At 45.6% G+C, this 14,794-nt stretch overlaps 1 protein-coding gene across 1 annotated transcript in view; it reads right to left on the bottom strand.

Moving 5' to 3' along the window:
• Positions 1-14,794, bottom strand: part of mbd1a (methyl-CpG binding domain protein 1a) — an 80,807-nt gene that overhangs the window by 56,563 nt on the left and 9,450 nt on the right. Inside the window, exon 5 of the mRNA XM_045206796.1 lies at positions 3,777-4,509. Within this exon, the coding sequence (XP_045062731.1) occupies positions 3,777-4,509 (733 nt within the window). The remainder of the gene's footprint in view (positions 1-3,776; positions 4,510-14,794) is intronic.

Genomic DNA, 14,794 nt, shown 5'->3' with positions numbered 1-14,794 from the left:
CCACGGGGGGCCAGTATGAAAAATGTATGCACTCACTAACTGTAAGTCGCTCTGGATAACTGCTAAATGACTAAAATGTAAAATGTAAAGTGACAAATCTCGCAAACAACCATTAATACATTTAAAGTCCCTAAACTCGGCAAGAGTCTATTGTCCTGCTGACAGCCCATCAAGGATGGATGGCTTCTTTTGTATCCCAATGTATTGCAAAGGCTGCTAAACCATTTACATTTTACATTTTACATTTTAGTCATTTAGCAGACGCTCTTATCCAGAGCGACTTACAGTTAGTGAATACATATTTTTTTTATACTGGCCCCCCGTGGGAATCGAACCCACAACCCTGGCGTTGCAAACGCCATGCTCTATCAACTGAGCTACATCCCTGCCGGCCATTCCCTACCCTACCCTGGACGACGCTGGGCCAATTGTGCGCCGCCCATGAGTCTCCCGGTCGCGGCCGGCTGCGACAGAGCCTGGATTCGAACCAGGATCTCTAGTGGCACAGTTAGCACTGCGATGCAGTGCCTTAGACCACTGCGCCACTCAGGAGACATTTCCACCTGGCCCGGCTGCTAATCCATTTCCACCTGGCCCGGCTGCTAAACCATTTCCACCTGGCCCGGCTGCTAAACCATTTCCACCTGGCCCGGCTGCTAAACCATTTCCACCTGGCCCGGCTGCTAAACCATTTCCACCTGGCCCGGCTGCTAAACCATTTCCACCTGGCCCGGCTGCTAAACCATTTCCACCTGGCCCGGCTGCTAAACCATTTCTACCTGGCCCGGCTGCTAAACCATTTCCACCTGGCCCGGCTGCTAATCCATTTCCACCTGGCCCGGCTGCTAAACCATTTCCACCTGGCCTGGCTGCTAATCCATTTCCACCTGGCCTGGCTGCTAATCCATTTCCACCTGGCCCACAGCGTTGTTGCGTACTGACAGTAGTGCACTTTCACTCCATCCTCCGCCTGACTCTCTACCAACGCCACCAGATTATTCTCTCTATTGTTGTCATCTATTCGCTAACATTCCACAAGTACATGTAATAAATACAACACATTAAATAGCTCCGGTCTTGAAAATATGTGAAACCTTTTTTTCCCCCTTTGTGTTCACGATTTATGTTGTCGCCATTAACTTGTTCATTTAGCAGACATCTCTAAAAGTATTACAGAGGAAGAGCAAATCTTTATTTTTTTTTCATGTACATTTTAATCATTTTTTTTGATTTTTAAAAATTTTTATTTGGTTTTTTCCTTTATTTGTAAAAAAAAAAAATTTCTGGGGGAATGGATCAGCTTAATATTGCAGATAGATTGTATCTTCTATCAATGTAATTGTCTGCATCACTTCCAATCCCCCATGTTTTATATATATATATATATATACTCCCCTTTATTACTTTTCAACCCCACCATCCTTTCCCTACTTGGAGTAAATTAGTGAACAACAATGCCCAGGCCTCTACTTTTTTGGAGTGTGCTCGCGGGACAGAGGAAGACCAATTCTTACACTATTATTCTGAATTCAACCACCCTCTTCTTCATCATCCTCATCATCATTCAGTTCATTCAAATTCAGTTGTAAGACATTTTGTCACTCCCGTTCAACAACACCAAATCGCTTTTGCATGCGCTCCAAAAGGGATAACTTGAAATAACATATAGGTTAATTAAATCATCGAAAGGAAAAAAAAAAGTGATTATTTATTAGCCTAGTGGATATAAGTATTTTAGGCATATCATGTCAAATCATTGTCAAAAGCGCAAGAGATACTGTTGCATGACAAACAGGTGCTGTCAGATCACAATATACTTTATCTGCCAGTTTGGAACAGTGTAAACAATACTAAATAAATTATATGTAATACCAGAGAGTCTGTTCTAATAAAAAAAATTTTTGTAAAGCCTTTAATAAAGCATAGCAGAGTTTAAAAACAGCCGGATTTGTGAAATTGCTTTATCCGACATTTTGAGGTTGCATGAGGCTTGGTGATCACCTGAATCAGTAGGATATTAAACAAACTCTCAAATAGGCCAACAGAAACAGGAACAGAAGCATTGGGCTGAGTGACTCACTCATTCCTGGCTTTTGTTCAAAATAAATGATATTATAATGCAGGGTTAAAGACACATTCTGTTGCATCCTAAGATGCTGGGTTCTTTTACTGAAGACTCCGAAGCGTATTTATAATAAACAGAACAGATTTATGTCATGTTCTCCTTATCAATTCCAGTCGACCACTCTCTACAGTGTCTTCAGCCCAACTCCCCAATACATCATTGAACTTTCACCCCCCCCCCCTTGCATCACGTAATCCAAACACTTCAATGCAAGAACGGAAACCCCATTGTCATTTGTTAATTCAAATAATTCAACCCCTGCATACAAATCCCATTGGCTATTTGCAACCATTTAAAATCTAAACTCATTAACACATAATACATTTCTCAATACACCACATGTTCTTTCTGATTGTCTTTAGCATGCAGTCTCTCCTCTTGCTACAGCTCATTTCGTTTGAATTATTATCTGGATTATAATAAATGAATATATTTGTAGGGGTTGATGCATTCTTCATTAGGGCAAATCTGGTCTGTGATATTGAGTTAGAAATGTAAAACTTTAGAGGACTTAAGCATCGAATACGTTGCAATTTTGCCCTTTTTTGGCCGTTAGGCTACACTTTACAATAAAGACTCAACTCTGACTGAACGCATCGTCTATCAGTAGTCTAAACTCTGACTGAACGCATCGTCTATCAGTAGTCTAAACTGTGGCACAAATGGGGGGATTTTTCACACCTAGCCGAGCTGTTAGACTATCCTTTTGTAAATTAATGGAGGTGTGAATGTTTCAGTCAATCTCTCTCCTATCGCACTAGAGTCCTGCCTCAGAAAAAAAATAATATATATATATCAGCTGGTGGGTGGTCCCGGAGTTGAGAGAGAACTTGGGTAAATACAAATGGCGCAATTACACTTGACATGTGGACTGACGATTTTCGAAAAATAGGATATTTGTGCTGGTTGAGAGAATGCCAAGAGTGTGCAAAGCTTTCATCAAGTCAAAGGGTTGCTACTTTGAAGAAACTTTGATTTTTTGATTTGTTTAACACTTTTTTGGTTACTACATGATTCCATTTGTGTTATTTCATAGTTTTGATGTCTTCACTATTATTTTACAATGTAGAAAATAGTAAAAATAAAGAAAAACCCTTGAATGAGTAGATGTGTCCAAACTTTTGACTGGTACTGTTCATTTAAAATGGTCTGTTCTCCACTGTTCTCCCACTGTTCTCCACTGTTCTCCCACTGTTCTCCCACTGTTCTCCCGCTGTTCTCCCACTGTTCTCCCACTGTTCTCCCACTGTTCTCCACTGTTCTCCCACTGTTCTCCCACTGTTCTCCCACTGTTCTCCCACTGTTCTCCCACTGTTCTCCACTGTTCTCCACTGTTCTCCCACTGTTCTCCCACTGTTCTCCCACTGTTCTCCCACTGTTCTCCCACTGTTCTCCCACTGTTCTCCACTGTTCTCTGTGCCTAAAGTATAGAACAAACACATGGACAGAAGCTTCAGAATCTTTAGTTCGGGAAAAAAAAGGTCTGGGAAAATTCTGATCTGCAGCCGCTCTGTTCAGAATATTCAGGGAAGTTAGCTGGATAACTCCTTGATCCTGCTTTGTAGTATACCCCTCTGGGAAAGATATGCCAGTGTTACTGAGCGGACTATCCTGGCTAGGTAAATATAATGAATGAAATAAAAGGACTCACCATCTTCCTTGTTGGCTGCTTTCATCTGCTGAATCCTCTCATCGTAGGAGCCTGGCCTAAGGTAAGTTACTTCATGAGGTAGTTTCCCTGACTCTACCTGTCCATGTCTACCTGTACAAGGTGTTTTCTCTGTGTCCATTTCTCTGTGTCCATTCAGCACAATATTAGATCCACTCCACTGTTGGGTCCACTGGGTTACCAGGGCCAGGTGCTGGGGGGGAGGGGAGGTGATTGGGTCCAGATCCACATCCGGCCTACGGATCACTAATACCTTCCTGTGCTTCTCTGGGGTTTGTAGTCCTGACTGAAGGAGCTGATTCTTGGTCGGGCTGAGCGGTTGTAGTCCTGACTGAAGGAGCTGGTTTTTGGTCGGGCTGAGAGGCAGGAGTGACTGAGACAGACGGGGGATTGCCACGACGTCTCGGCTTGAAGAGGCCTCAGCGCTGAGTCTCTGTGGGGAGAACTTCCCCAGACAGAGAGAGGGGGAGCCACTGGCCAGGGGAGGCTTAGTGGTGGTGGGGAGGCTGTTGTGGAGAACAACGGAGGGGGACTGGGTGATGTGCGGGAAGCTGGCCTGACTCTGGGGGGTGCGCTGGGGAGTTCCAGGGAGGCCATCATGAGTGTGGTTCCTGTCCAGGTCTGGAGTGCCTGTCCTGGGGGTGCCGGTCATGGGGGTACCGGCCCTGGAGGTGCTCGTACTAGAGGAGTGAAACTCCTCCAAGTGGTATAAACGCTGTGGTGAGAAAATAAAACAAAATACACTGCTCAAAAAAATATAGGGAACACTTAAACAACACAATGTAACTCCAAGTCAATCACACTTCTGTGAAATCAAACTGTCCACTTAGGAAGCACACTGATTGACAATTCATTTCACATGCTGTTGTGCAAATGGAATAGACAACAGGTGGAAATTATAGGCAATTAGCAAGACACCCCCCAATAAAGGACTGGTTTTGCAGGTGGTGACCACAGACCACTTCTCAGTTCCTATGCTTCCTGGCTGATGTTTTGGTCACTTTTGAATGCTGGCGGTGCTTTCACTCTAGTGGTAGCATGAGACGGAGTCTAGAACCCACACAAGTGGCTCAGGTAGTGCAGCTCATCCAGGATGGCACATCAATGCAAGCTGTGGCAAGAAGGTTTGCTGTGTCTGTCAGCGTAATGTCCAGAGCATGGAGGCGCTACCAGGAGACAGGCCAGTACATCAGGAGACGTGGAGGAGGCCGTAGGAGGGCAACAACCCAGCAGCAGGACTGCTACCTCCGTCTTTGTGCAAGGAGGAGCAGGAGGAGCACTGCCAGATCCCTGCAAAATGACCTCCAGCAGGCCACAAATGTGCATGTGTCTGCTCAAACGGTCAGAAACAGACTCCATGAGGGTGGTATGAGGGCCCGACGTCCACAGGTGGGGGTTGCGCTTATAGCCCAACACCGTGCAGGACGTTTGGCATTTGCCAGAGAACACCAAGATTGGCAAATTCGCCACTGGCGCCCTGTGCTCTTCACAGATGAAAGCAGGTTCACACTGAGCACGTGACAGACGTGACAGAGTCTGGAGACGCCGTGGAGAACGTTCTGCTGCCTGCAACATCCTCCAGCATGACCGGTTTGGCGGTGGGTCAGTCATGGTGTGGGGTGGCATTTCTTTGGGGGGCCGCACAGCCCTCCATGTGCTCGCCAGAGGTAGCCTGACTGCCATTAGGTACCGAGATGAGATCCTCAGACCCTTTGTGAGACCATATGCTGGTGCGGTTGGCCCTGGGTTCCTCCTAATGCAAGACAATGCTAGACCTCATGTGGCTGGAGTGTGTCAGCAGTTCCTGCAAGAGGAAGGCATTGATGCTATGGACTGGCCCGCCCGTTCCCCAGACCTGAATCCAATTGAGCACATCTGGAACATCATGTCTCGCTCCATCCACCAACGCCACATTGCACCACAGACTGTCCAGGAGTTGGCGGATGCTTTAGTCCAGGTCTGGGAGGAGATCCCTCAGGAGACCATCCGCCACCTCATCAGGAGCATGCCCAGGTGTTGTAGGGAGGTCATACAGGCACGTGGAGGCCACACACACTACTGAGCCTCATTTTGACTTGTTTTAAGGACATTACATCAAAGTTGGATCAGCCTGTAGTGTGGTTTTCCACTTTAATTTTGAGGGTGACTCCAAATCCAGACCTCCATGGGTTGATAAATTTGATTTCCATTGATAATTTTTGTGTGATTTTGTTGACAGCACATTCAACTATGTAAAGAAAAAAGTATTTAATAAGATTATTTCATTCATTCAGATCTAGGATGTGTTATTTTAGTGTTCCCTTAATTTTTTTGAGCAGTGTAGATATTTTGTAAAAAAATTTTTTACATAATAACTGAGTATATAACAAGTACATAACTGAGTACATATTAACTGAGTACATAACAACTGAGTACATGTGGTTCTCTGTAGCTCAGCTGGTAGAGCATGGCGCTTGTAATGCCAGGGTAGTGGGTTCGATCCCCGGGACCACCCATACGTAAAAATGTATGCACACATGACTGTAAGTCGCTTTGGATAAAAGCGTGTGCTAAATGGCATATTATTATTATTATAACAACTATTGAGGACAATATTGGAGGTGGAAACCAGGGTCAGTTACTAGGAACCAATCAGAAGCAAGCGGGCTGAAAACGGGGGACGGTTCTTCCTTCCTGGCACTAATGAATATGCCCCATGGCACAGGAAAGGGGGACGGTTCTTCCTTCCTGGCACTAATGAATATGCCCCATGGCACAGGAAAGGGGGACGGTTCTTCCTTCCTGGCACTAATGAAAATGCCCCATGGCACAGGAAAGGGGGACGGTTCTTCCTTCCTGGCACTAATGAATATGCCCCATGGCACAGGAAAGGGGGACGGTTCTTTCTTCCTGGCACTAATGAAAATGCCCCATGGCACAGGAAAGGGGGACGGTTCATCCTTCCTGGCACTAATGAAAATGCCCCATGGCACAGGAAAGGGGGACGGTTCATCCTTCCTGGCACTAATGAATATGCCCCATGGCACAGGAAAGGGGGACGGTTCATCCTTCCTGGCACTAATGAATATGCCCCATGGCACAGGAAAGGGGGACGGTTCTTCCTTCCTGGCACTAATGAAAATGCCCCATGGCACAGGAAAGGGGGACGGTTCCACCTTCCTGGCACTAATGAAAATGCCCCATGGCACAGGAAAGGGGAACGGTTCTTCCTTCCTGGCACTAATGAAAATGCCTCATGGCACAGGAAAGGAAGGAAGTGTTTTACCTTCAGTCTGTTCTTCTCATCCAAGAAGAGTCCTGACTGGAAGTCAAAATGAGAGAGATCCACGCCACTAGGGAGGTATTTGGCCAGTTCAACCTTAGAAGAGAATATAACTTTATTGTCCATCCAAGGCTAGACATCGTTCTTTAGCATCACTGTAAAACAATAAAAAATATCACATACAGATCATACACATGCAGCCTAGGAATGGGAATATACCAGCATCACCATACTAATTAGTATCATGGACCATACCAGCATCACCATACTAATTAGTATCATGGACCATACCAGCATCACCATACTAATTAGTATCATGGACCATACCAGCATCACCATACTAATTAGTATCATGGACCATACCAGCATCACCATACTCCTTAGTGTCATGGACCATACCAGCATCACCATACTAATTAGTATCATGGACCATACCAGCATCACCATACTCCTTAGTATCATGGACCATACCAGCATCACCCTGCTCCTTACTATCATGGACCATACCAGCATCACCATACTCCTTAGTATCATGGACCATACCAGCATCACCATACTCCTTAGTATCATGGACCATATCAGCATCACCATACTCCTTAGTGTCATGGACCATACCAGCATCACCATACTCCTTAGTGTCATGGACCATACCAGCATCACCATACTCCTTAGTATAATGGACCATCCAGCATCACCATACTCCTTAGTATCATGGACCATACCAGCATCACCATACTCCTTAGTGTCATGGACCATACCAGCATCACCATGCTCCTTAGTATCATGGACCATCCAGCAACACCATGCTCCTTAGTATCATGGACCATCCAGCATCACCATACTCCTTTGTATCATGGACCATACCAGCATCACCATACTCCTTAGTGTCATGGACCATACCAGCATCACCATACTCCTTAGTATCATGGACCATACCAGCATCACCGTGCTCGTTAGTATCATGGACCATACCAGCATCACCATACTCCTTAGTATCATGGACCGTACCAGCATCACCATACTCCTTAGTATCATGGACCATACCAGCATCACCATACTCCTTAGTATCATGGACCGTACCAGCATCACCATACTCCTTAGTATCATGGACCATACCAGCATCACCATGCTCCTTAGTATCATGGACCATACTAGCATCACCATGCTCCTTAGTATCATGGACGATACCAGCATCACCATACTCCTTAGTATCATGGACCGTACCAGCATCACCATACTCCTTAGTATCATGGACCGTACCAGCATCACCATACTCCTTAGTATCATGGACCATACCAGCATCACCATGCTCCTTAGTATCATGGACCATACCAGCATCACCATGCTCCTTAGTATCATGGACCATACCAGCATCACCATACTCCTTAGTATCATGGACCATACCAGCATCACCATGCTCCTTAGTGTCATGGACCATACCAGCATCACCACACTCCTTAGTATCATGGACCATACCAGCATCACCACACTCCTTAGTATCATGGGCCATACCAGCATCACCATACTCCTTAGTATCATGGACCATACCAGCATCACCATGCTCCTTAGTGTCATGGACCATACCAACATCACCATACTAATTAGTATCATGGACCATACCAGCATCACCATACTCCTTAGTATCATGGACCATACCAGCATCACCATGCTCCTTACTATCATGGACCATACCAGCATCACCATGCTCCTTAGTATCATGGACCATACCAGCATCACCATACTCCTTAGTATCATGGACCATACCAGCATCACCATGCTCCTTAGTGTCATGAACCATACCAGCATCACCACACTCCTTAGTATCATGGACCATACCAGCATCACCATACTCCTTAGTATCATGGACCATACCAGCATCACCATACTCCTTAGTATCATGGACCATACCAGCATCACCATGCTCCTTAGTGTCATGGACCATACCAACATCACCATACTAATTAGTATCATGGACCATACCAGCATCACCATACTCCCTTAGTATCATGGACCATACCAGCATCACCATGCTCCTTAGTGTCATGGACCATACCAGCATCACCACACTCCTTAGTATCATGGACCATACCAGCATCACCACACTCCTTAGTATCATGGACCATACCAGCATCACCATACTCCTTAGTATCATGGACCATACCAGCATCACCATGCTCCTTAGTGTCATGGACCATACCAGCATCACCATACCAATTAGTATCATGGACCATACCAGCATCACCATACTCCTTAGTATCATGGACCATACCAGCATCACCATGCTCCTTACTATCATGGACCATACCAGCATCACCATGCTCCTTAGTATCATGGACCATACCAGCATCACCATACTCCTTAGTATCATGGACCATACCAGCATCACCATGCTCCTTAGTGTCATGAACCATACCAGCATCACCACACTCCTTAGTATCATGGACCATACCAGCATCACCATACTCCTTAGTATCATGGACCATACCAGCATCACCATACTCCTTAGTATCATGGACCATACCAGCATCACCATGCTCCTTAGTGTCATGGACCATACCAACATCACCATACTAATTAGTATCATGGACCATACCAGCATCACCATACTCCTTAGTATCATGGACCATACCAGCATCACCATGCTCCTTAGTGTCATGGACCATACCAGCATCACCATACTCCTTAGTATCATGGACCATACCAGCATCACCATGCTCCTTAGTGTCATGGACCATACCAGCATCACCACACTCCTTAGTATCATGGACCATACCAGCATCACCACACTCCTTAGTATCATGGACCATACCAGCATCACCATACTCCTTAGTATCATGGACCATACCAGCATCACCATGCTCCTTAGTGTCATGGACCATACCAACATCACCATACTAATTAGTATCATGGACCATACCAGCATCACCATACTCCTTAGTATCATGGACCATACCAGCATCACCATACTACTTAGTATCATGGACCATACCAGCATCACCATACTCCTTAGTATCATGGACCATACCAGCATCACCATACTCCTTACTGTCATGGACCATACCAGCATCACCATACTCCTTAGTATCATGGACCATCCAGCATCACCATGCTCCTTAGTATCATGGACCGTACCAGCATCACCATACTCCTTAGTATCATGGACCGTACCAGCATCACCATACTCCTTAGTATCATGGACCGTACCAGCATCACCATGCTCCTTAGTGTCATGGACCATACCAGCATCACCACGCTCCTTAGTATCATGGACCATACCAGCATCACCATACTCCTTCGTATCATGGACCATACCAGCATCACCATACTCCTTACTGTCATGGACCATACCAGCATCACCATACTCCTTAGTATCATGGACCATACCAGCATCACCATACTCCTTAGTATCATGGACCATACCAGCATCACCATGCTCCTTAGTATCATGGACCATACCAGCATCACCATGCTCCTTAGTGTCATGGACCATACCAGCATCACCACGCTCCTTAGTATCATGGACCATACCAGCATCACCATACTCCTTAGTATCATGGACCATACCAGCATCACCATACTCCTTAGTATTATGGAACATACCAGCTTCACCATGCTCCTTAGTGTCATGGACCATACCAGCATCACCATGCTCCTTAGTATCATGGACCATACCAGCATCACCATACTCCTTAGTATCATGGACCATCCAGCATCACCATGCTCCTTAGTATCATGGACCATACCAGCATCACCATACTCCTTAGTATCATGGACCATACCAGCATCACCATGCTCCTTAGTATCATGGACCATACCAGCATCACCATGCTCCTTACTATCATGGACCATACCAGCATCACCATACTCCTTAGTATCATGGACCATACCAGCATCACCATACTCCTTAGTATCATGGACCATACCAGCATCACCATACTCCTTAGTATCATGGACCATACCAGCATCACCATACTCCTTAGTGTCATGGACCATACCAGCATCACCATAGTCCTTAGTATCATGGACCATACCAGCATCACCATACTCCTTCGTATCATGGACCATACCAGCATCACCATACTCCTTAGTATCATGGACCATCCAGCATCACCATACTCCTTAGCATCATGGACCATACCAGCATCACCACACTCCTTAGTATCATGGACCATACCAGCATCACCATACTCCTTAGTATAAAATAAATAATAATAATATGCCATTTAGCAGACGCTTTTATCCAAAGCGACTTACAGTCATGCGTGCATACATTTTTTGTGTATGGGTGGTCCCGGGGATCGAACCCACTACCTTGGCGTTACAAGCGCCGTGCTCTACCAGCTGAGCTACAGAGGACCATACCAGCATATCCATACTCCTTAGTTTCATGGACCATACCAGCATCACCATACTCCTTAGTATCATGGACCATACCAGCATCACCATACTCCTTAGTATAATGGACCATCCAGCATCACCATGCTGCTTAGTATCATGGACCGTAACAGCATCACCATACTCCTTAGTATCATGGACCGTACCAGCATCACCATACTCCTTAGTATCATGGACCATTCCAGCATCACCATACTCCTTTGTATCATGGACCGTACCAGCATCACCATACTCCTTAGTATCATGGACCATACCAGCATCACCATGCTCCATAGTATCATGGACCATACCAGCATCACCATACTCCTTCGTATCATGGACCACACCAGCATCACCACACTCCTTAGTATCATGGACCATACCAGCATCACCACACTCCTTAGTATCATGGACCATACCAGCATCACCACACTCCTTAGTATCATGGACCATACCAGCATCACCATACTCCTTAGTATTATGGACCATACCAGCATCACCATGCTCCTTAGTGTCATGGACCATACCAGCATCACCATGCTCCTTAGTATCATGGACCATACCAGCATCACCATACTCCTTAGTATCATGGACCATCCAGCATCACCATGCTCCTTAGTATCATGGACCATACCAGCATCACCATACTCCTTAGTATCATGGACCATACCAGCATCACCATGCTCCTTAGTATCATGGACCATACCAGCATCACCATGCTCCTTACTATCATGGACCATACCAGCATCACCATACTCCTTAGTATCATGGACCATACCAGCATCAACATACTCCTTAGTATCATGGACCATACCAGCATCACCATACTCCTTAGTATCATGGACCATACCAGCATCACCATACTCCTTAGTGTCATGGACCATACCAGCATCACCATAGTCCTTAGTATCATGGACCATACCAGCATCACCATACTCCTTCGTATCATGGACCATACCAGCATCACCATACTCCTTAGTATCATGGACCATCCAGCATCACCATACTCCTTAGCATCATGGACCATACCAGCATCACCACACTCCTTAGTATCATGGACCATACCAGCATCACCATGCTCCTTAGTATCATGGACCATACCAGCATCACCATACTCCTTAGTATAAAATAAATAATAATAATATGCCATTTAGCAGACGCTTTTATCCAAAGCGACTTACAGTCATGTGTGCATACATTTTTTGTGTATGGGTGGTCCCGGGGATCGAACCCACTACCTTGGCGTTACAAGCGCCGTGCTCTACCAGCTGAGCTACAGAGGACCATACCAGCATATCCATACTCCTTAGTTTCATGGACCATACCAGCATCACCATACTCCTTAGTATCATGGACCATACCAGCATCACCATACTCCTTAGTATAATGGACCATCCAGCATCACCATGCTCCTTAGTATCATGGACCGTACCAGCATCACCATACTCCTTAGTATCATGGACCATTCCAGCATCACCATACTCCTTTGTATCATGGACCGTACCAGCATCACCATACTCCTTAGTATCACGGACCATACCAGCATCACCATGCTCCTTAGTATCATGGACCATACCAGCATCACCATACTCCTTCGTATCATGGACCACACCAGCATCACCACACTCCTTAGTATCATGGACCATACCAGCATCACCACACTCCTTAGTATCATGGACCATACCAGCATCACCACACTCCTTAGTATCATGGACCATACAAGCATCACCATGCTCCTTAGTGTCATGGACCATACCAACATCACCACGCTCCTTAGTATCATGGACCATACCAGCATCACCATGCTCCTTAGTGTCATGGACCATACCAGCATCACCATGCTCCTTAGTGTCATGGACCATACCAACATCACCATACTAATTAGTATCATGGACCATACCAGCATCACCATACTCCTTAGTATCATGGACCATACCAGCATCACCATACTCCTTAGTATCATGGACCATAACAGCATCACCATACTCCTTAGTATCATGGACCATACCAGCATCACCATACTCCTTAGTATCATGGACCATACCAGCATCACCATGCTCCTTAGTGTCATGGACCATACCAGCATCACCATACTCCTTAGTATCATGGACCATACCAGCATCACCATACTCCTTAGTATCATGGACCATACCAGCATCACCATACTCCTTAGTATCATGGACCATACCAGCATCACCATACTCCTTAGTATCATGGACAATACCAGCATCACCATGCTCCTTAGTGTCATAGACCATACCAACATCACCATACTAATTAGTATCATGGACCATACCAGCATCACCATACTCCTTAGTATCATGGACCACACCAGCATCACCATGCTCCTTACTATCATGGACCATACCAGCATCACCATACTCCTTAGTATCATGGACCATACCAGCATCACCATGCTCCTTAGTGTCATGGACCATACCAGCATCACCATACTCCTTAGTATCATGGACCATACCAACATCACCATACTCCTTAGTATCATGGACCATACCAGCATCACCATACTCCTTAGTATCATGGACCATACCAGCATCACCATACTCCTTAGTATCATGGACCATACCAGCATCACCATACTCCTTAGTGTCATGGACCACACCAGCATCACCATGCTCCTTAGTATCATGGACCATTCAGCATCACCATGCTCCTTAGTATCATGGACCATACCAGCATCACCATACTCCTTAGTATCATGGACCATACCAGCATCACCATACTCCTTAGTATCATGGACCATACCAGCATCACCATACTCCTTAGTATCATGGACCATACCAGCATCACCATACTCCTTAGTATCATGGACCATACCAGCATCACCATACTCCTTACTGTCATGGACCATACCAGCATCACCATACTCCTTAGTATCATGGACCATACCAGCATCACCATACTCCTTAGTATCATGGACCATACCAGCATCACCATGCTCCTTAGTGTCATGGACCATACCAGCATCACCATACTCCTTAGTATCATGGACCATACCAGCATCACCATACTCCTTAGTATCATGGACCATCCAGCATCACCATGCTCCTTAGTATCATGGACCGTACCAGCATCACCATACTCCTTAGTATCATGGACCGTACCAGCATCACCATACTCCTTAGTATCATGGACCGTACCAGCATCACCATACTCCTTAGTATCATGGACCGTACCAGCATCACCATACTCCTTAGTATCATGGACCATACCAGCATCACCATACTCCTTAGTATCATAGACCATACCAGCATCACCATACTCCTTCGTATCATGGACCACACCAGCATCACCACACTCCTTAGTATCATGGACCATACCAGCATCACCATGGTAATTAGTATCA

The sequence above is a fragment of the Coregonus clupeaformis genome, chromosome 24 (assembly GCF_020615455.1).
Source record: "Coregonus clupeaformis isolate EN_2021a chromosome 24, ASM2061545v1, whole genome shotgun sequence".
NCBI classification, from domain to species: Eukaryota; Metazoa; Chordata; class Actinopteri; order Salmoniformes; family Salmonidae; genus Coregonus; species Coregonus clupeaformis.
This window is presented reverse-complemented; position numbering and strand designations above follow the sequence as displayed.